General features: G+C 34.2%; 1 protein-coding gene across 1 annotated transcript in view; it reads left to right on the top strand.

Annotated features, from left to right (window-relative positions):
• The window catches only part of LOC149414857 (beta-1,4-glucuronyltransferase 1-like), a 44,583-nt gene extending 25,000 nt beyond the window's left edge, over window positions 1-19,583 (top strand). The window contains exons 2-6 of the mRNA XM_089643401.1: window positions 5,313-5,475; window positions 7,078-7,383; window positions 8,584-8,716; window positions 17,559-17,692; window positions 19,044-19,583. Of these exons, the coding sequence (XP_089499527.1) occupies window positions 5,313-5,475; window positions 7,078-7,383; window positions 8,584-8,716; window positions 17,559-17,692; window positions 19,044-19,241 (934 nt within the window). The 3' untranslated portion in view covers window positions 19,242-19,583. The remainder of the gene's footprint in view (window positions 1-5,312; window positions 5,476-7,077; window positions 7,384-8,583; window positions 8,717-17,558; window positions 17,693-19,043) is intronic.
• Window positions 19,584-23,977: the final 4,394 nt, after the last annotated feature.

Genomic DNA, 23,977 nt, shown 5'->3' with positions numbered 1-23,977 from the left:
CTAACTGCAATGTTGTAAAAGACAGGTGTCTTTATTTAGCAACAAAGTGCTGGAACTAAAAGTTCAACCAATGAAGATGTTTACTCGCATAAAGCAAATAGTACATATTGCCCTTATCGGAAAAAAATGGAATAGAGCCCAGCAAAGACATGACTATGGAGAATAAGGGACTTCAAGATCTGGGTGAGGAAATAGAAGCCATAAAATACTGAAATTCAATATCATTTGAAAGCCCAGAACATTGTGGTCTTCACAGACAAAAAACTTTCCCTGAAATTACTAACTTTAAATATTCGAAGTATAAAACGCAATTTTAACGACTTTCTTATACTACTACAAAGGATTCATGTGAGTTTTGATGTGATTATTCTAACCGAGTGTTGGATTAAAGAAACATACCAACCAAAAGAAATTCTTAAATATTACACTGAAACAATTATAATCAAAATGATGGAGTAACTCACAAAACCCAAAGAAAATTTGGAAGGTACTTTATTAAGGTAAGAAATAACTAACATAGCCCCAAATAAAATCACAGACATCTCGCAAAACAAGACGGAGCAAATTTCAATAAATAACACCGACCCTCATATAAATATACAACACTCTTAAAAAATATTTGCAACAATAGGACAGAAACTTGCCAATACGTCCCTAAATAAGATGAAAACAACAGAAATACAGCTGACATCAAACTACAGAGCTGAAGAAGCCAAAAAATTCTCTTATCCTTCTACCATCAAACAAAGAAGAAATTAATAGTATAATCTCTGAACTAAAACCCAACTCAGCACCTGGAATAGATGAAATCACTGCAAATGTCATAAATAAATACAAAATCAAGGTATAATAACACCTCTGGTACACATTTGTAATTTGCATGCAAACCGGAGTATTACCAAAATGATATGACAGAATATCTGGTATATAGGTATGAAATGCGTAGGTATCTTTCTAGATTTACAGAAAGCATTTGACTCAATATCACAAAAAATTCTATTGAAGAAACTAGACATGATGAGTGTAAGAGGTATAATGTTTGATGACTACATCTCTGAAAGAACTCAAGTGGTAAAGAACGATAATAAATTAAGTAACTCGCAAACAATTCATTCGGAGTACCCCAGGGCAGTACGCTTGGACCAATACTTTTTCTTGCTTATATTAACAAGCTAAGCAAAATAGACCTTGAACATGGAAAATTATATCACTCGCCAATGAAACAGTTTTACTTATCAAAGGAGATAAGTGTGAGGATATAAAATCAAAATCTGAAATAGGCCTAGTAAGAGTCGATTCAATTAAGGCTAAAATGCATCCTGTTGACATTAAATGCAAGTAAACAAATTCAATGTCTTTTTCTATAAAAAAAGGTAAGCCTAACAGTGACATGAAAACAAAAGTCCATGTAAATGACACTTGTAACCAGGAGCACAAATACCACACTCATGCGCATGCCGAGTCCTTGAAAAGGTGGAATTAGTCAAATATCTGGTAACTTATAGACGACTCTTTAACAATGAAAATACGGCCAAACGAATATTCTTCCTGAAAGATATACCTAACATTGTTGACTTGAAAATAATTAAAATTGTGTACTAGGCATTGTGCCATTCAATTGTTAGGTATGCCATACTCAGCTTGGGCGGTGTAGTGCAAGCCATTCTAGATCCATTAGTTAAGGCTCAAAAAGCTGTAGTAAGAGTGATGGATAAAAAATCCTTACATGTATCCATCGACGGTCTTATTCAAGGAAACACAATTATTGGATGTAAGGCAGATCTATATACATATACTTATAATGTACTATAGGAACAACCCTAAGCTTCACAGTCTTGTAGATCACAATTACACGACAATACTATGAACAGAACAAAGAGTGATAGTAGCAAAATTGAATACAAAGTTTGGACAACGATTTCATATATTACTAGCGCCTAAGGTATATAATGGATTTAAACAGCAACAGCAATATAATACGGTCCCTCTTTGTTATGTCTCTGATTAACTTGCAGATTTCTGTGTTGGGAACTCTTTGATAAAATAAAAGGTTCTTTTACTATAATTGTGTTTATTTACGTTACAATTAATAAGTCTGGATTTAGCTACACTGTTCATTACCCAAGGGTTGGTAATTCTCTGTTTCTAGAAGCTTCTTGTCTGACAATAATATCCCACAGGCAATTGCTACACTCTAGCGACATCCATCGGACTCTGGAGTAAGCTTTATGACTAGTACCATCTATCGCTTGAATACCCAACTAATTACCATACATCACAAAAAGCGAGTTACATTATGGCTGATTGAAAGTAGCAGAACAGAATCGGAAAACTTCCTGAATAAAATCATGGTCTGATTGAATTGAAAACTAGACTGGACAGGACTGGACTGACGACTGATGACTGGGCTGGATAGAACTGGACTCGAGGACTGTAGAAGCAGATGCACCCGATGCACCCAAATCCGTTATTTTAGATTTAAAAAACAATATTATTAGTCTTACTACATACACGCATATGATTGTATTATTGTGTATGTTCTATTTTACCACCATGATATGGGTATTTGCCTAGTACAGGGTATTTAAAAAAAATCCTCCTCTATCCGCTGTGCGACGGTGCCTTGGTTACTTCCCCAACAATGGATTTGCCGTATTTGGTGACCAGACCCGAAAAGCCATTACCTTCCCCACTACCTTCAGCCCCACATGGGGAACCATAGTCTCACTTAGTGGGTGGGATCAGTTGGGACTCTAAATGCGGTATTTACATATATTTTTTAATTTGTTTATGTTAGACCATAAGTAAGGGATAGTGGACGGGAAGAGTAAATTAAATTATTAGGTTTTGCGTAACCTGGTGATATTTTTATGTTAATACAATAACAACGCTCCGTTATTTAATTAGACCTTTATACAACAATGCATTCGCCGCGCAGGTGTATTTAGTAAAGTAGATATGAATGCAATGTAGAACAGTCAAGTATGTCAAGTCAACTGAACTTTATTCTAGTGCCTGTTGTCCACACTATCCGCATTACCTACTTCACATTATAGAGTACTTATAGATCTATAACTACAGTTAGGTTTTCTATGCATTTGCAGCACTCTACTGGCTTGCGCACTACGAATGATACGATAACTACTGTATGGATTGAAAATAAAAATGCTAATGTACCTATGTATACCAGATGTTATTTTTGTTTAATTTTCAACATAATTTCTCAGTAATTATTCTGTTTAACATAATACTGTTTCGCTCCTGTGAACCACTGTAAACATAAATCATGTATATTGTAAAAGCCTTTTACGGCGTCTAAATAAATAAATAAAAAATAATAAAAAAATAATAGATTTCAAATAAATTTCTTGGAAAAAACTCCGAGCTGTAATTTTACACACGTTTTAATTAATAGGTTCTTATTCATTTTAAACACATTTTCGCTGATAGCTAACTAAATTATTCTTTAAGTTTAAACCAAAGAAGTAAAAAAAAACTTCCGATCGCAGTTCTCGATTGGTTCAAATTTGGTAAGAATGGGTCAGTAGAAAACGTTACTCATAGGCCAGCGCCACACTTGACGGAAATTCCGTCGCGTAACTTCCGCGGGAGTCAATCCGTTACCATACGTTGCAGCCACACTGAATATTCAGTGGCGGATTATCAGTCGACTCTATTTTGCACTTCGATAATAAATCGTTCAGTGTCGAACATCCTGTGCGTGCGTCGTCGCCGCGTGTTATCCGCCGAATGTGGCGCGATGCATACAAATACTCGGAATGCGACGTTGCCGATCTTCCGCCGACGGAAGATCGGTGCGCGGAGGACGGAGCAGACGCCGCGAGAGTCGGCGGTCCTCCACAGAGCGACCGATCGTCCGCGGCGGAACGACCGATCTTCCGCGTAGTGTTCCCGCTATTTGTAATTTATATGCAATTACATGTATTGGCGTTCCGTCGCGAAAGATCCGCGACGGAATTTCCGTCAAGTGTGGCGCTGGCCATAATCGAGTATTGCGTATACCGGTCGTAATACGACAGATGTCGATCGGTCGCGCAATAAAAATGTAAAAAAAGCAGTAATACTCATTTGCAACACTATTATAGGAATATTCAAAATCGACACATCGGTTTACCAAAACAGATATGGAGCCCATAATCGAGTTGGCTGGATTTCGAAGCAATTCAAAAAAGACCGGGTCAATGACATATCAAATGTCATTTGAAGAAACGTGAAGATAGCAACAAAACGCGAAATGGGAAAATTTCCATATTTTGAGGTTTGGAACAAAATGGTGACAGTCTAAAAAAAATCTTGGATGAATATTATTATGAGTGAAGTTTTTAACCCGATCAGTATACGGCCTTCTTCACCTATATCTATACCAACGCTGCAGCTGCGTATTAGGGAGTATTTACAAGTAAGACTGTAAGCGCTTATACCAGACCAGCAGAATCACGCCATATAGCTCTCGGTCTAGGTTCTTGCTTGTTTAATCGAATCCATGTTACAGTGTCCTATTACGTAACAAGTCACCAATCTCCCCGCTTGACAACACCTACTCGTATTCTTTATACTATAACTTTTATGCTTGTCGATTCGTTTGTAGAATTGAAACCCTACTATTAATAGATTAATCTTGCACGTACCCTTAAGCTTCAGCAGGTTCAGGAGTCCCCTAAAATCCATGTAACTTTGATTGTTAACCAGATTGGTAACCAGAAACAACAGAGAATTTTCAAAAGAACATAATAAAATAATACGTTAGGTTTGGTTGTTTATTTATCATCTTTCATCACTTTTCTTAACGTTAGAACTTTCCTTGATTTTTTTCAGTTTCCTCCATTTTTCTTAACTTTTCGTAGCTTTGTTGTCTTATCTTAATCTTCTTAACTCTTAAAAAAATAACTTATCTTTTTTAAACTCTCCTTAAGTTTTTTTTATCTGTCTTAACTTTTTTTTGTTTTTTTCTTGATTTTAAAAAAATAATTTTTTTACTAAACTTTTTAACCTTTCTTCACTTTCTTAATCTTAACGAACTATTCTTAAGGTTTAACATTTTTTGTCTAATCTGGATTCTTAACTACTTACATTAAATTTTCCTCTAATTTCTTAACTTTTCAACATTTCTTAACATTCCTTAACCTTTCTTTACTTTTCTTGATTTTTTTCACCTTCTTTTTTAATTTTTCTAAACTTTTCAACTTTTCTTCTAATTTCTTAACTTTTCTGAATTTTTCTTAACTTTTCTTCAATATTCTGTTTTGTTTCGCAATTGAAGCATTGTGATTGGATATTATACCTGATTCTAGATGGAACGGCCCAGTGTCCGTCGCCATGCACGCGCCAGGAACCGACCTAGCTGCCACCATCGACACGATGCGGTACACGAGGGACTGCCTCCCCAACTCCAACCTGGTCAGGAAGTGGGTCACTTTCCACGCCTTCTTCCACAAGGACCATATACCTGCAGAGGTTCTGAATTATAATATATAAAACAAAGTTTTTCTGTAAGTCGGCTTATATGTGGAACAAGCTAACGGCATCTGTTTTTTCTCCTTCATATAATCCAGGCTTTTTCGCGACCCGCATTAGTAAATACCTAAATAATAAATTATAAAGTTCGGTTTGAAGTGTAAGCTTGTCTCCCAACGGATCAGACTGGTTAAGAGGAACGGCCTTTTCACACAAAACTTAGATTTGGTTTTGAGGTCGTAATACCCAAGCAAATTGAATAATTATTTGTTTTTATCCAAAGGTATACCAAATTTCTAGTACGCAAATATGCTATTTCATATATTTGGGTTTTAAATTGAAATATGGGCCGTTTAAAGAATTCAATTTTGGCAAGATTTTGGAGTCAACTTTGGAAATCTTTAGTGCATTAATTGTAATTTGCTAAAAAAATAAATTTGATTTATTTTCAGAGTAATTATGAAGAAAAATAAAATGATAATTTGTAAAAGAGATAATTTTTGGGTAAAAAAATCCAACAAATTTGTTTTCCATCGTTAATCCGTCGCTTGTGATTTATATTTACGTCCATGGAAATGTTATTTTATAATCATCTTTTTTATTATTTCATCAAAGAGTAAAGAGAGCAAAAATTTTTTTTTAATAATTATCAATAACTCACAAATAATTGCCTCTAAAATCAAGAAAACTTGCCTCTAAAATCAAGAAAATTTTTGTTCCCTAATGGCCCATATTAATTATTTAAAACACAAATCATATTTAGGCCTCACGCAAATGTTCCCCTTAAATCCTCTCGAATGCATTTTGCGAAGTTTGGGGGCAGAATATGGCGCTGGGTCCACGTTCTTGGAATAGACCAAGTAATTTAAAATCCAATGTAAATCGCCTCCGAGGTGATTGATAATGGAATATGGCCCTACCTAATGTTGACCATTTCGAAAGATGATCTCGAGAATAATTGGTATAAGAAGTCTGGGACGCCCCCAAAAAAGACACAGCACGATCGATTAACTCGAATAATTTGAGTCCCGGTTCATGTATAAATTAGACGATTGCAATGAAACATGAATGGATGATATAAAGTGAGCGTGTGAAGACAGTTAAATGGCGATCTATCCTCTGCGCATACCTCTTTGGAGATACGGTGTAATGGTTAGTTATTCAAGTAATTGAATCTCTAGTACTAGAGTATTTCATACTAGTAAAACAAATACTGCTCAACTATCGGAATCCTGTGCCTTTATCCCAACAATGTACGTGTAGTATACCTACTGTCTTTGCTCCCGCCTTAGCTAATTCTTACAGTTTTCTATAACAATGCGCATTTTACAATTGTCAAGTTTCAAAACATCACGTTCAAGTATGTAGACCTTACCTTCATGTTCATGGATTTCCTCATCTTCAAGTTTGTAGACCTCATATTCAAGTTCTTTGATTTCCGCATTATAATTTTTGTTGATTTCCTCATCTTCATGTTTGTTGATTTCCCCAACTTAAAGTTTGTAGATTTCATCTTCAAGTTTGTAGATTTCATCATCCTGTTTGTTTATTTCTCATTTTCATGTTTGTAGACCTCATCTAACCACACTGTTTGCATTTCAGATCCCTCGCATAGACGAACTACTGACCAATCAGTATAACTGCTCGCTACCGGAGCCCTACTCCGTAAACGCCAGCTCTCTGTACAGTGCCAATAATTCTCTATTGTACCCGGTGAATGTCGGGAGGAACGTCGCCAGAGAAGCTGCGCTGACGCACTTCGTGTTCGCGGTGGACATCGAGCTGTACCCCAGTCCGAGCCTGGGAACTCGCTTCCTCAACATGATAGCGAGAGACCCGCCAGAAATAACAGGAACCAATCCAAGAGTCTTTCCTCTAGCACTCTTTGAAATCGAGGAAGACCAGAAGGTCGGTAAAATGATAATACCTGACTTACTTCATCCAGTGATGTAAAAACGTAAATACCTCTGAAAATTCTGCCGAGTAACCGCACAACCCCACTTAAAAAAAAAGTTTTGGCCAAAATTTCATGTACAGAGTAAAAATGATAATATAAAAGCTAAATGAATTCAACAATGCAACGAAGAAACATTCCCGTAGATAATGAACGTTCCAGGATATTTAGCACAGTTGATCGATAAAGAAATAAAGTTTAGTTCAAATCTGTTCGAAAATAAGCCAGAAATTTTGCATAACGAATGACACTATTAAAAAAGATGTGTGTATTGACAGTTAACTGAAGCTTATCTGCTTCTATGGAGGCCGCGCTAAAATTTGTCTGTTGTCGGTAGGAATATTTCTTATCAATCGTTGACCGTGCCCGAAAATATCGCTAACTGTCCATAGACGACGGATTTAGTCAATATTGTATTGACATAGGGCTTGATATAGACCTCCTGATATGACCGAGTGACAAATGAAGTAATTATAGATATTGTTTATTTTTCTGATAGTCGCATTTCCATAATACAGTGCAAGACAATGCCAACGAACACATTTACTTAGACAATACACAAGTAAATATGTGACAAGATTAACATGTTCGCAAACAATAATATCACTTTATGGAGATTATTAAAAAGGACTCATTTCAAGTCGTTGACTCCTCATGACATATTATACTCTGGAACGAGCTATAAATATACTACCTACATATTATTTTAAATGAGTAAATTGTGAAATAACACAAATTAATTTTGGGAATTTGAACCTGCGACCACTAACTTGCTTGTCGACAACCTTAGCCTTTTTTCCACCACGGAGGCCATCAATCATAGAGCCTGAGTCAGAGTCTACCTTTGATCAGAGATCAATGCACGCTCCAGCATCCATGCATCCATGTAATCCATAATATTATTGGGAAATCAATTGTAAAATCTTCTCGAAAATTAGAAAAACTAATAATTAAAAAACACTGATGCCAGATAGATCTACGCAGATAAAATATTCCTGTATGGTAAAGTATAAAAATCATGCTAGAAGGAAGAGGCGGTCGCAGCGTCGCTTGCTCGCCAGAATATACATGCACAATAACTATTGCTTGCAAAAAGTGAACCGCGTTGTTGGTAGGAAATGTTATTGAATAATAACTATTGGTGGTTTTTCCAGGTGCCAATGAACAAGGACGAGCTGCTGGGCATGCTGAACACAAAGAAGGCGATTCCCTTTCACAAGTTCGTGTGTCCCAAGTGCCACGGCGTGCCCAAAGCCAAAGAATGGATGAGTCAAAATGACACTGGCCGTAAGTAATACACTTTAATATAATAATACGTCGAAATCCTGTGAAATATTAGCAGTATTAACAAACTCTGGTCCCTAGGGGCGCTTGTGTAGCATTTAAACGTTGCTGTTCCTTTAAATGGCGGCAAATAGAATTTTTTAATCAATATTGATTAAAAATATACAAAAATGTCCCAAAAAGTAGGCTCTGTGAAACTCATTCCGCTAGGAGGTGCTAGAGTAGCATGTTGCCATCAGATTGAATTGGAAATGTTAGAAGTTGGAAGACTTTATTCCTACCAATTCCGATTTGGCCCGTCGCACAGTGGCGGAAATTTGAGCGCTGGCGCGACGTTGACCCTTGGTCGGATGTTCCCGAGATGATTTTTTTTTCTTCTTCAAATGAATTCTCGTTTTTTAAATTGTCTTTTTTAGTTTCAAATGCAAGTATAAAGTATAATATAAGCATAATTAAAAAAAAAAATTATATTGGGCAGCGGAGTATTCAGATATGTTTATTTTATTTTCATTTTAAATAAAATATTTTTTGATAAAATTTTTGTACATTGGAGACTTGGAAGTTTTTAAATATTTCTTTTGTCGGAGTTCTAAGCGGAACTTTTAGCCCATAGAGGAAAAATTACGATATTTTTAGAAAATTATAAAAAATTGTTTTTTGGTAAGGCAGAAAATAAAATGATATAGTTATGAAGAAATAAATATTTATTATCATTTTATGTTGTTAATAAAAGGAAAATTTGCATATTCTAATCTTTATAATTTTTTAACGCGTGGTAATTTAGACAGCAGTCGTCTAAATGCATACGTGGCTTGTTAGGACACGTGTCACAGTACTCTCTGGTTTCCCGTCTGCCATCTTTTACTGTCCTTTTCGAGCAGACCACACAGTCCCGCTTGAGACCTTTTCTTAAAATATGGAGTGAGAATATTTATTGCCCAATAAAAAAAATTAAAAAAAATGAATGCGTTATTGTTATGATTGAAAAACAGAGCAACAACCACAACCAATCGTAAGTGGGTACGTTATACAACTGAATAGAATCATGTGTATGCCTGTAAAAGGATCCTTTTATTTTTTAAACCATAAAATGTATCCCATCGTTTCTGTCGCCGCTGCGGCGCCATCGGAATTGTTAGAATGTTTTCTATGTCGCCGTGGCGGCGACAACGGAGTACAAAGAGTTAAAATTGTCATTATTTTGTTTGTTTTTTTTTGTTTTGTTTGATTGACACAAAGCGAAGTACACTTTTTTAATGTCGTTTATGTTGAGGATATTAGGGATGTTTGTGTGTACCTGGTGATTTACATCAATGTGTGAGTTCCATCGGAGATTTTCATCGATTTCAATTCCAAGATATTTGATGCTTCTGGAGTGTGCTATAGTGTGACAGAGGCATGATAAACCTTGCTTACGTTGATAGATTGCTTGGCATATATGTAATTTGAGCAGAGATGTGCAAAATGGGTACCCAAAACCATTTGAAATGCAAAATGGAAATGGGTCAAAACTTTTCCATTTGAAAATGCAAAATTTAATTTTTAGAAAAGCATTTCAAATTCAAAATGCTAAATACCCATTTTCAAAATGCATTGAAAATGCAAAATGGTTTCTCAGGTCAAACAATTAAAATAATTATAGAATTTTTAAATAATTTTGTTATTTAATAATGGACATCAATGTAGAACAAACATATTACATGATGGTAAATCCAAAAACACCACGACTACAGATTATGAAACCACAAAAAATTTGCGCGGGACTAATGTTGCCAACGTAAAAACATAGAAACTGCTATCTAACATTTAATATTACAGCGTCATGGCCCCATGTTCAGTATTTGAATCAGTATTTTTTGTAATGGTATCACTCAATTGCCAGGGCTCCTACCAGGGAGCAACTTGACAAATGTAAATTATCTCTCATAGCGAGGTTGAGGACCGACTGATATTTGGGGCTTATGAAAAAAAGATGAGTGGAGATAGTAGGAAGAATGAAGCAAAAAAGCATTTAAAATGGAAAATGCATTGAGAAAAGCATTTAAAATGCATAATGCAAAATGGTTTTTAGAAAAGCATTTTGCATTTTGCATTTCCATTTGAAATGGATTCATTTGAAAAAGCACATATCTGAATTTGAGAATAAAGTCATCCCACGGATTTCTTCTGGCTATTATAGAAAATGTCAGATATTTTGTTTTATTGACATTAAGCTTGGGGGAATTTGTCTTAATCCAGTTTTGCAGGAGACCGAGTCCGTGTTCTGCTTCTTTGTGGGTACTTATCCAACTCTTTCTTTAAAAAAAAGTATCGTCAGCAAAACTAATAATATTATGTTTATCCACTGAAATAACACCTGGAACATAATTATTCTGTAATCAGTCGCAGAACAGAGATATACGGGTCGTGGAATTACCTTGCGGTATTTAGGTGTGTTTGAAGGTGTGCGTAATCAGGTTATCTGTGTACTTATCATTAGATATAAAAGTAAAAAAAAAACATTCTGCAAATATGTTTGTGCTCGAAAAACTCGAAAAGTAGTAGACTGATATCGCTGAAAATTTAAACTTTGTTCTTATTAGTACTAGGAGTTATTAGAGAGTAGTTTGAATGATAGAAGAAGTCGAGGACGCCCAACAAATACTTATATAAGAGTGATCAACTGATCACATTTTGTATTTACGATCAATTTTTATTTTGCAACTACCATTCGTAAACTTATTTCGTTTTCTTTATTATCTCTATTTGTCTTACCAGATAATTCTTTGTACATAATTTACCGAAGTAGTTTCCCCAGAATAATTACTAACAGTCAGAGAAAGTTTTTTCTCTGGCACGTTATAAAAAAATATAATCAATGAAATACGAAAACATTCTAGAAGTGTTAGTATATTTTCCACGCAACTAAATACGTGTTTTTCTCAGTAAAAAAGAAAATACCGAAGAATGCATTATTTTTAAATTAATAAAAATGCCACAAATAACAATAAAGACAACGGGGCTAAGCTCAATAGTTCTTGGTATCCGATAATTGACGGCCACTGTAATGCTGTCCCAAACGTTGGCTAATGAAGGAGGTCGGGCAACACGTTTATAATACCCCAAAAATATATCACTATAATACTTTTGGCCGTGAAAATCATTTTGCATGATGTAAATCCATTAAAAGAAGTAAGTCTTGAACGATATTGTTTAATTCTTTCTGGATTACTGCCGATTTGTAACAAATTTCCCTTAAAAAGATACGATATTAAAGATAATCTCTACACATTTACCGATAAAAGTAATTATATGAAATTCGCTCCATAGAAATAAATCGAGAATTATTCTCAGAAAATTATTAAATCACATTTGGTTCTTATATTTAACATTTGTCGAATTTATTCAGACATTTATAAAATTTCAACGTTCATTTTCAGGTTCAATAAAAGTCCTATTCAAGTTCTGTTATTATATAATTATAGGCAAGTTGCTTGACAGAACTGAAATAATGACAGAACTTTCAAATCTTTCACAGAACTTGAAAATTAACTTTGAATTTTGAAGAATTGTTCAAATTCTCCGAAACAAACCGACCTAATTTTCTCTTTTTTGAATAGGTAATGTTTTATGAAATATTTTCGCTGATTAATTATTATTTTTTTTTAAATATTAACGTGCTGTCTCCAAAATTTGTATTTACATATCTCCCTGTCAAAACATCTTCTTTTACGTATAAATTTCTAAGTACTTCGGCATAATATTTTCGTAACCAAAAGGATACTAATATGAATTAGCTCCGAACGTACTAAACTCCGAGTAAACAGGTTTAGAAATTCAATTTTATTTTTCAATAACAAAAGACTAGCTCCGCTTCTAACAGCTGTACTAATTAAACTGATCAACCTGGGCTTGAAAGAAGGTCGATTTCCGGACACACCGTGTTATCCCAATATATAGAGGCGACTCAAAAAAACAAACTTCCAATTACAGACCCATTCTTCCGACGGATTTTATCAAAAATATACAATAGGCTAAACAAATTACTAAAAAAATATTTTTAAGTGCTAAACAATACGGTTTTAGAAAAAAATCTAATACGCTTTCTGCAACTAATGACCTTATAAGTTAACTTAAAACCAGCGTAGATAACGGAAACCATGTCATTGCAATTCTCGTTGACTTGCAAAAAGCCTTCGGTACTATGAGTCATTAAATAATGATTAAAAAAATAGAAAACAGGTGGTGTAATCGGTCCTGCTCTCAAACTTATCAAATCGTATTAAAATAACAGACATATGTTTTATAGCATGTGAGATGAAAACAGTCAACTCGAGGGCATAAACTATGGAGTTCATCAAGGATCCATACTGGGGCCACTCCTATTCCAAATGTATGTACATGAAATCTGTCAATTAAACTAAATGTGAAAAATCTTATATGAAGATGACACCGCAATATTTTGCTTTGGCAAAAACTTTGAAATTTTATTAGAACAATCTCAAATAGATCTTAATATATTAGACAACTGTCCAATTAAAAATATAGGTGCAATACATATTTTTATAACACGATCTTAGGCTCACCTAAAATAATAAAGCCGTCACATAAAGAATTATAAATATAAAAAAGAAATCTAAAAACATTTGACCTTTAAACAGCACATAGAAAAAGCGTTTGATAAAATTGACCACAGTCTTCTTTTGTCCAAATTACTAGCTTTAGGAATTCATGGGGATTTATATACATAGATGGTTAATCTCCTATCTTAATGGGCGCACTCAGGGAGTAACAATAAATGGCTTCATCTCTGAGATTGTAAATATACCCTCAGGTGTGCCCCAAGGATTTCACCTGGGACCGTTGCTGTTTACAATTTTCATCAACGACATTATAAAATGCTTTAATTATGCAAATGTTTAACTTTTCGCTGATGATATAAAAATATTCCTGCCTATTAATTCTATAATTGACTGCTTCAAACTACAAGAAGATCTGTACAGGCTTAGTGATTATTGTATCCTTAATCGTCTCAAGATGAACACTTCTAAATGTTATGTAATTACCTTCACTAGAAATAAAATTAAATTTGACCACAATTATCATATAGCTGGACAACTACTCAAAAAAGTTACACAAATTCGTGATCTAGGTGTTATACTTGACAGTAAACTTACATTTGAGGCTCATATTGATATGATTGTTAAGAAATCCCAGAGAATGCTAGGATTCTTATTCCGTATTGGAAAATAATTTAATAATATCATAACACTTAAAATATTGTATTTTTCTTATGTTCGCAGTCATCTTGAATTCGCTTCTCCCATATGGAATTCTCAATATAATATTTACATAAATCGCATCGAAGCCATCCAAAGAAAATTTGTCCATCATTTAAATTTCAAATTAAATTCAAACCTTGACGTAAACAGCTCGATGGACCTTTATGGACTTAAGCCATTAAAAACTAGAAGAGACTCCGCAGATATAATATATCTCCATAAAATTATCAATGGCTTTATTGATTGTTCTCCCCTTCTGTCTGAAATTAATGTTAGAGTCCCGAGCGTTAGAACTAGAGAAAAATCACTTTTCATCTCCATAAATGTTCTACTAATATCAGACAAAATGCGTTTATATTCAGAGCCTGTAGTATGTTTAATAAGAATTTTAATGATTTGGACATATTCACATGTAATTTAAGTACCTTTAAAAGATATGTAATAACTAACATTAAATAATTTTAAATATTCTACTGGAAGTTATCATGTTGTTGCTTTGAATCCTTTCCAGTTACTTACCTTCCAATACTCATGTGTTCAATTTAGTTGTAGGTATACATTTATTATATGCTATTGTGTAGTGCTTTTATTGATTGCTGCTGTGTTAAAATTTTACAATACATTATTTTTTGAATTTTAGCTGGTTATTAGTATATCAGTTAACTTTAAATTTTTGAAATTTAGTGGTTATTAGTATTTCAGTTAACTTTAAATTTTAATTTATTATTTACAATTCGTATTTTTTGGAAATCTCTCAGGTCACGGGTACACAACCCTTAGTTTTTTTTTAATATTCTTTATTATTATGATAATTTTAAGTGAAAATCTGTTATTGGATTTTATCTTTATAATTTAGTTTATTCTTATATATGTAAATAATCTGTTGATTTTCCCAAATAAATAAAATAAAATAAAAATAAAATAAATAAAACATAGAATAAATGAAATAAAAAATAATTCCACTAATTGGTGTACACTAACATAGGTAAAGAGGGGCTTATACTTTGGGGCTTAGCTTAATTCAGTCCCACCTAGATAGAAATATGTGGAAATACACATATTACATACTTACAATTTACAAATAATACAGAATAAAGTTATAAAAATCTCTTCAACTATAACCCAGGTACCTCCACGAAAAAACTGTACCAAGAAATGAACTTATTGAAAATTAGAAAATTGTATGAATTTAACATTCCTTTTAATCTATGAAATACAAAATGGACCTGTACAAACAAACACAAATTTATAAAAACGTCAAAAGTACACAAACACTATACAAGAAAACATAATAAATTGTACACTAATACAGTAAAGTACAATGGTAAGAGAAGAATAGGCCACGATGGCTTAAACATTTACAATCTCCTTCCCTATAACCTCAAAATAGAGAGCAAATTTAAAAAAATAACCGCGAACATAATTGTTAAAATAAGCTGTTATGTACTATTGTTAATTTTTTATGGTTATGTGTGTTAATATAATATAGCTTCTATTTAGTTAGAAAGTGGAATATTTATATATATATATATATTTAACTGTAATATCTAATAAAAATAAAACTGAGTATACCCGTACACAACTCAACAAATCAGCCCAGACATCCACCGCGCGCGGCACGATTTTGTCACTTTTTATTTATCATTTAAAAGACTTGTCTTGTTCTTGATTTTTTAAGTGCAATAACATGAGCTACTATATCCAACACTAAAATTATGGTCATGATTTATGACGCAGACAAAATTAAAATGAAATAAACAAAACCGAAGCAAGAAATAGGTACCTAGGAACTTATCAACTAAATTGTGGGAGTTTGTTTTTTCACGTATAAGATATTTCTTCTTGAATATTTCAACAGCCGATGTCAATGGAATAAATAATTAGCCACATTTTAAATCCTGGTTGTGAATTATTTGACCCATACTGCAGCGACGATGTTAGAAAATAATAATTTTGAGACGTAGGTACTTCACTGCCCCGTATACATCTAAACAATGGACACAATAACCAGTAACTCAATGAGACAAGCTGAGGATGTGCTACAATAAGGCAATACAGGCAACTTATGCAACTACCAAGGTTCTGCAGTGCCTGCACGATGTTCACTGAAGGGAGGGTGCACTCACTAGCCAGCTTCTGGGGCAGGACACGAAGATCAACAAACGTCATCGTCGTGGCTGCTTCCGAATGGTTCAGCTCTCCACTGAATGAATGACGGATCCAGAGAACCTCCCTGATGGACGATCATTTAATTTTTATATTGTATAATTTCATTTGATGATGTTTTATTGTTATTTTATGTTATTTTCTACTGTTCTTATTTTTCTCTTCAATCATGGTTGTACATGTATCATGTAATATTGGAGTTGTCAGACTGGGATAGCACTATCCTATCTAGGATTAAAAACATAAATAAAAAATTAATAAATATACATACACAAAAAGCCGCTTGATCGCGCACGTATGCGTCAGTCGGGTCGTGGGCTTGACTTTAACTTGTTAACACTTGTCACTAATCACTTGCTATTATTTCAAATGTGAATCAGTCTTTATTAGGGCCTATTAGGCCTAAAGTTATTTAGCCATCTTTAAGACGACACAAGACTTTATTTTGGCGGGGGTTTGCACGAGACTCACATTTTAGTTCATTCCGACGCATTCATAAATTTAACACCGATACCCACGGACATATTATTTATATTTAAAATGAATAAAAACTCTACCATTAAAATATGTTACGTGTGAAAAGTTTATAAAACGATTTCAACCGTAAAATTGCTAGATTTTTAATTTTTCTATACGATGAATTAGCAACTTCCCGAGGGATTCAATTAGAAACATATGATATTTAATTTTTCTGGTCTGCTGCAGCCAATACGCTTGGGCTGTACGTCCCATATTTTTGTGGACGCCGCCATTTACATCGTTAAGATTCCGACTTTATTTGATGGTATTGTGTTGTTTTCAGAGCTGAACGTGTTCACGGTGGGCAAGCGCACGGGCAGCTTCCGCTCTTGGAAACCCATCTTTATCTGATGGTATTGTGTTGTTTTCAGAGCTGAACGTGTTCACGGTGGGCAAGCGCACGGGCAGCTTCCGCTCTTGGGAACCCATCTTTATCTGATGGTATTGTGTTGTTTTCAGAGCTGAACGTGTTCACGGTGGGCAAGCGCACGGGCAGCTTCCGCTCTTGGAAACCCATCTTTATCTGATGGTATTGTGTTGTTTTCAGAGCTGAACGTGTTCACGGTGGGCAAGCGCACGGGCAGCTTCCGCTCTTGGAAACCCATCTTTATCTGATGGTATTGTGTTGTTTTCAGAGCTGAACGTGTTCACGGTGGGCAAGCGCACGGGCAGCTTCCGCTCTTGGGAACCCATCTTTATCTGATGGTATTGTGTTGTTTTCAGAGCTGAACGTGTTCACGGTGGGCAAGCGCACGGGCAGCTTCCGCTCTTGGAAACCCATCTTTATCTGATGGTATTGTGTTGTTTTCAGAGCTGAACGTGTTCACGGTGGGCAAGCGCACGGGCAGCTTCCGCTCTTGGGAACCCATCTTTATCTGATGGTATTGTGTTGTTTTCAGAGCTGAACGTGTTCACGGTGGGCAAGCGCACGGGCAGCTTCCGCTCCTGGGAACCCATCTTTATCGGCACGCACCAAGAGCCCATGTACGAGGAAAGGATCTCCTGGCAGGGGAAGAGTGACAAGATGACCCAGGTTAAAACAAATAATTATTATAGATATATTTGTAAGATCAGGTGTTACATATAAGATTTGTAACAAGGTGTGTGTGCATCACTTTACTTACGCATCTATGGTCTTGGTGTGTGGGACCTTAAAGTACCAACACATTGTCATTTTGCTATTGGTCAAACTGACAGCCCTGGAATTCTGAGTTGGAGAGTTGCCAAACCTGAGGGAGCAAGGATCTGTGATTTGCATTGGAAGCATTCGCCATTCTTTGATCACCAGCCCAAAGCAGCAGGCATTTCCTCTTGGCTGAGGTTTGACGAACACATTCGCCAATTTTTATGAGCATCAGCTTTGCATATGGAGCATTGACCATTGGATTGATTGAATCGAATGGCATCTGCCGATCCTCATTGGTTAAGAGGGACCCTTTTAGAGACCAGCAGCGTGAGGCTGTTTTGCATTGGACTACAAGACTGCTAGATGTGAAGAACCGGAATCTACTACTTCGCATCAAGAACGAACTATGATCATTTTATCTATGCAAGCCCTTTGACAGACAGATTATATAGTAGGATGCTAATTAATTTATTTTTTATAATATATTTTGTGTTGCAATACATTTTTAGTATTCTCAAATATTTTTTATTTCTGGATAATAAACCCATCCTTACTTTTATTTGTTGCCATTTAATCCCACGGTAACAAGGTATGCTGGTAAGGCGTTTTCACTTTTGCAGCTCAAACGTCAAAAGAATATATACTGTTCAACCCATTCCAATAAAGCATTTCGCCAACTATTCCGCCTACCGAGATGCTATGGAAATGTTTCCGCCACCACATGGCAAGCACATGACGGACTATTATAATACCATCATCACTGCCATGGCTGCCTGGAGACATCAAAAATCCTCCAAAAAACAACTGTTCACTTCTTTTCAATTTTAATTTTATGTATTGTTCTTTAGTTTTACTCTGAATTATGGATTACACCAAATACCTTACACCCTGCATGCATCTGAAATAAATTATTCTATTTATGACCAATTCTGGTTAAAAAAACGGTAAAAGAGAAGTCAGTATTTTCCTCATATCTATAATTAAACCTCTTCATTGTTTCTTTACTGAATTATCACTCTTCTTCAGATGTAAAGCCACGGAAAAATTACCCGACCCTTTGAGGAAATGCTTATTGATAAATGTTTCTTAGTCCCGAAAACTTCCTACACCATTCAACCTTGTTTCCAACGATTTCTTCACGGAGTACCGATTATATTTCTTGTTGTTTTTAAGGATCTCACCCTGGTTTGCGACTCATCATGTACGACTGATATCATGCGCAGCTACATTTCTAAAGTCCTTATCTTCTCTCTTTCAGAGCTACATAATGTGCGTCCAGGACTACAACTACATGATGTTGAACGACGCATTCTTGGTCCATCGACCAGGCATCAAGCACTACAAATCGGACAAGAAAAGAGACGAGATAGTTGCCCACACAAACTACTTGCTTCACAATGTCATAGCCAAGGAGTTAAAGACGGTATACGGTACCAGGGAGGGGTGTAATGGGTAATGAACGAGGCAATTCGTGATCTCTGAAGGTGTTGGGGGTGATCTTCTGTACATCAGACGAAGTAGAACTAATACGACAGTGCATGAGGCGTCGTGGCTGTCCGAAATTCTAACTCTGTGTATCACGTTGAAGACATTTAGGAAAGGGTGCAATTTGTGAGGAGTGGACTTTGGAAGTGTGGGGCAAGAGATGCAAGTGTAAAGGTTGTCTCGGAATGTTTATCGTTTTTAATACTTAAAAATAAAACACCATAATGGGTTCAAACTATTTTTAATTAATGTTAAATTAAATGAGCACCATTCACTTCTATCTTTAATTTAGCGTGACATTCATATTTTCAATCACGGGCTGGAGCACTGCTCTTGGAATTGATTGAAAACTTTCCGAAACGTTGGGGAAAAGTCAGCAGGCGTTGACTCCTAGATGGCTAGTTGATGTTTCCTTGGGAACTATCAGGGAATAAATTGTGAAGAACAGCTAAAGAGTCATTTGTTACGTGACTCCATCTTTCTGGCTATACTTGGAAGTAGATCCATCTTGCTGGAAAAATGAGCCAAAAAGTCCGAATCATATGACAATATCGATCGGAACGACAAACATTCTGAGACACCAGTTATTTTTATAGAAGGTGCCTTGTTAAATCCGTTATCGAATATTTTCCTCCTATAAATATATAAGTCGCTGTGAATCAATTATTAGATATGGAATTACAGCTTAAATACCATCGTGATAAACAAATATTAATCAGGTTCAATCAGTTCAAAATGTATTTGTTCAATTGTTACCTCGAAAAAGTTTACACGAATAAATGTAAAAAGTCTCAGTAAAAGCAATTCTGTGGTATAAAATTATATTTCAACATATAAATAGTCCTATGCACATAAATAGACTGGACCACATGTATAGATAATCCCCTTTTATTAGTTAAAAGAAAGACTAATCGTACAGAAGCATTAAAAAAATATGGTCAAAGAAAACGGGATTACACGAAACTTAATTGCTTCAATATGTTACACCTGAAATTTAATAAAAAATATACCAATGTAAAAGCAAATTTAATGTCGAAGACTTGACTCGCTGAAAGAAATACTTTGTATTGGATTAAAACAAAGACGAATTATTTCTAATTGTATATATGTTACCGGAAATGTATGATATTTAGGAATTGTATACAACTCCTAGGAAATGTATTCAATTCCGAAACTATTTAGGAAATATATAAAATATTGTTTTAATAATTATTTAATACATACATATCCTGGGAAGTGTATACATTTCCTAGGTTTTGTATATAATTCCAATATCATATTAAGAAATGTATAAAAAGAATGCGTTCTGTAATAAAACACGTTGATTTATTTATTATATCCTTATAAAGTTAAACTTTCATTTGGTAAGTAATCAGTCTGTTATTTAAGTTATTATAAATGTCACAATATTAATAAATATCATAAATGTCAAATATCTTTTGGGTTCGGTTGGGTTAGGTTAGGTTAGGTTAGGTTAGGTTGGGTTAGGTTAGGTTAGGTTAGGTTAGGTTAGGTTGGCACTAGCGCGATTGCCTGATCAGAGGATGCAATACCCTCCCCTTGCCCCGCTATCCCCGCGTACCCATTGATATTTTAAATGGTTTACATTTCCGATTGCTATTTAGGGAATGTATAGATTTCCTAGGAAATGTGTCTAATATAATTTATTTCACACATTTCCGGGCGATTTTAGGAACTACATACATTTCCTAGGAATTTAATACAATGACGGATTACATACATTTCCGTTAACATATATATGTTTATAGTTCCTATATTATGTTACATCTCTTAAATACATAGTTTTTATTGTTGTTAGATATTATCACTGTTGACCACTGTTACCACAGGTTGATATTTAAATGTTTTTTTGTTTTTTATTATGTATATGTATCTAAGTGTTTGTTTGAATTGCATAATATGTGCATGTACATTTTAAGTTAAATATACATATCTCCCTTAAATTATCTAAGAATAGTAAGTTTTTCAAAGTTAAAAGCACCCATTGGCCAGCTACTGAAAATTAGTTTGTTGGAACATTTCTCTTTTGTTATTTATTTCTTATTAAAATATACTAGCTGTAGTCCCCTGTAGTTTTTTAACTCAGACGTAAACAGTGACCTTCCTCTTGTTTTGAAGGTCAAGTGTGCAAAATTTCATCAGTCTTGATATAAAACTGTGGATATGTATTCAAATCAAATCCACCCCGTCAGCCCGGTGTCCAACCGGCCAAAGACAAGAGAAGACAGAGCACAAGAGGAGGAAGGCGAAGGTAAGAGGTAAGAATGACTACTCCCTTCATTCTAATTTTTGCAAAAATCTCTTGTCAAATCTAGAAGTGTGTTTATTTTATTTTTACGAGGGGTACACTTGGTTACAATTTTTACATAACACGGTTTACAATTGTATAAAATTTAACGAATATAACAATCTTAACATGTTCAGTTTTTTAAGTACATCATCAAACAGACGTATTGTAGTAAAAAAGTAGTTTTTATGGCTTGATTTTACTTATTTTCGTATTTATAAACAAGCAAGCGTTTTTATGTAATTTGTGTACAGGGAAAAATTGAATATGTCCAAATAAATAATTGAATTTTTAATTTTAATTTTAATTTATTAATTGTTTTGGTTAAAATACTGTTTTATTGGATCTTATTATTACTGTAAAGAATAATTTGTTTAAAGTTCGTTGATTAAATTTCGATTTAAATTTTTTAAATTTCGTTACGTAGTTTTAAAAAATAATGCTGCATTTTGGTTAGGCCATTTTATAAAAATATTTGAATTGAGTAGTAAAGGTAAAGATGTTTTCTTTTACCAAATATTTTTTCTTCTTTTTTTTAATGAAAAATATCTTTTCTAGGTCTTTTGATGATTTATGGAAAACTGTTATTTTATAAACAGTCATAAAATAATTTTATTGATCTAAAATTTTTTGTATTTTAGAGGTGCTGTAATATCCCTCGTGCCATATGTGCTTATGTAATTATTTTTATAAAAATTATAACATATTTGGTATTTATATATTGTTTCTTCACAATTAAAATAAATTGTTTTCAACACAATTATTTTATTCTTCACAATTAAAATGTATTGTTTTCCACGCAATTATTTCTTTTTTCACAATTAAAATGTATGGTTTTCGACACAATTATTTAATTCTTCGTTATTTATTCATTGTTATCCACACAATAGTGGATTTTTGTTTCTTCACAATTAAAATGTATTGTTTTCCAAAAAAAGATTCGCCTGTATCGAGGTTAATAATTACACTATATCATTCCTTCTGGAACACAAAATAAACAATGATAATTATTTATTTATTTTCCTTGTCTTTCCCGAAATGAGTTTTGTAAACTCACTGGGAATAATACATTATTAATTTGTTATTATTTTGTAATGTATTATCTTGTAATAAATAAAAATAAAAATAAATAAACAGTTAAGTGAATACAAAATAAAAAAAAAGTAAAAAAAAAACAACGAAAAACGAAGGAAAATTGTAGCAAATATGAAGTAACAACCAAATATTGAGAGATTAAATGAAATGTTACTATTCATTTCAATAATATATTAATAGTAATAATAATAAGAGAAATTCCATAGAAAACCCTATACAGTTAAAGATGACCGAAGGGGGTATGGTCGGATTAGCTCAGTGGTCAGAGCAAATCCCCTGCAAGGCTGGGGTCCTGGGTTCGATTCCTAACCCTGATAACTTCTTTTCTTAGATTCTTAACCCTTTAGCTGATAGCAAAACCACTGAGGCTTTTGAGAGAAATTCAATAGATACAAATAAAATGCAACTTCTTGGACCCACATCGGAACCGGAAGTTGTAAATATAATTAGTTCACTGAGAGGTGGCTCAGCGCCACGATACGATGGAATAACAGTAGAAATCATAAAAAATCTTAAAGATTTTCTAAAAATACCTATCGTGCATATCATTAATTTAAGCTTTTCGGTTGGAAGATTTCCAAATAATTACAAAAAAACTGTTATTAGTCCAATTTTTAAATCTGGCAACCCAGAGGAAATAACTAACTACCGGCCTATATCTTTAACATCTAACATTTCTAAAATAATTGAAAAAATAGTGAAAAAGAGGCTATTCCTATTTCTAGAAGAAAAAAAAGGCTGCATTCTAACCAATATGGATTTAGACCTAATCTAGGAACTCATGATGCAATTGCAAAATTGACGTCTCTAGTTATGGGGAACTTGGATAGACGTCGGAAGTGTCTGGGAATATTTATCGATCTAAAAAAGGCTTTTGATAGTGTGTCGCATTCTAGGCTGATCGCTAAGCTAGAGAAAATTGGACTGGAAGACAAAGCTTTATCTTGGTTCCAGAGTTACTTAAAAAAATAGAGAACAATACGTTAAACTAGATAATTCACTAAGTGAACCCTTGTCTTCTGAATATGGAATTCCACAAGGCACAGTAATTGGGCCAATACTTTTCCTTATATATGTTAATGACATGTTCACTCTCCCTCTTAATGGAAGTGTCATCTCATATGCGGAAGACACAGTCATCATAATCGAAGGAATAACATGGACAGAAGTGAATATAGCTGCGAATGCTGACATTAACATATTGAAGGAATGGTTTGATGATAACTTACTTAGTCTTAATGTAGAAAAAACATCATAAATACCTTTTTATCTTAATGATCCTGTCACAGATTCCAATATTAGCG

Source organism: Hesperophylax consimilis, chromosome 19 (assembly GCF_061612785.1).
Source record: "Hesperophylax consimilis isolate HC1 chromosome 19, BYU_Hcon_1.0, whole genome shotgun sequence".
Taxonomy (NCBI): Eukaryota; Metazoa; Arthropoda; class Insecta; order Trichoptera; family Limnephilidae; genus Hesperophylax; species Hesperophylax consimilis.
Note: the sequence above shows the minus strand (reverse complement) of the source record. Positions and strands in the feature narration are given on the sequence as shown.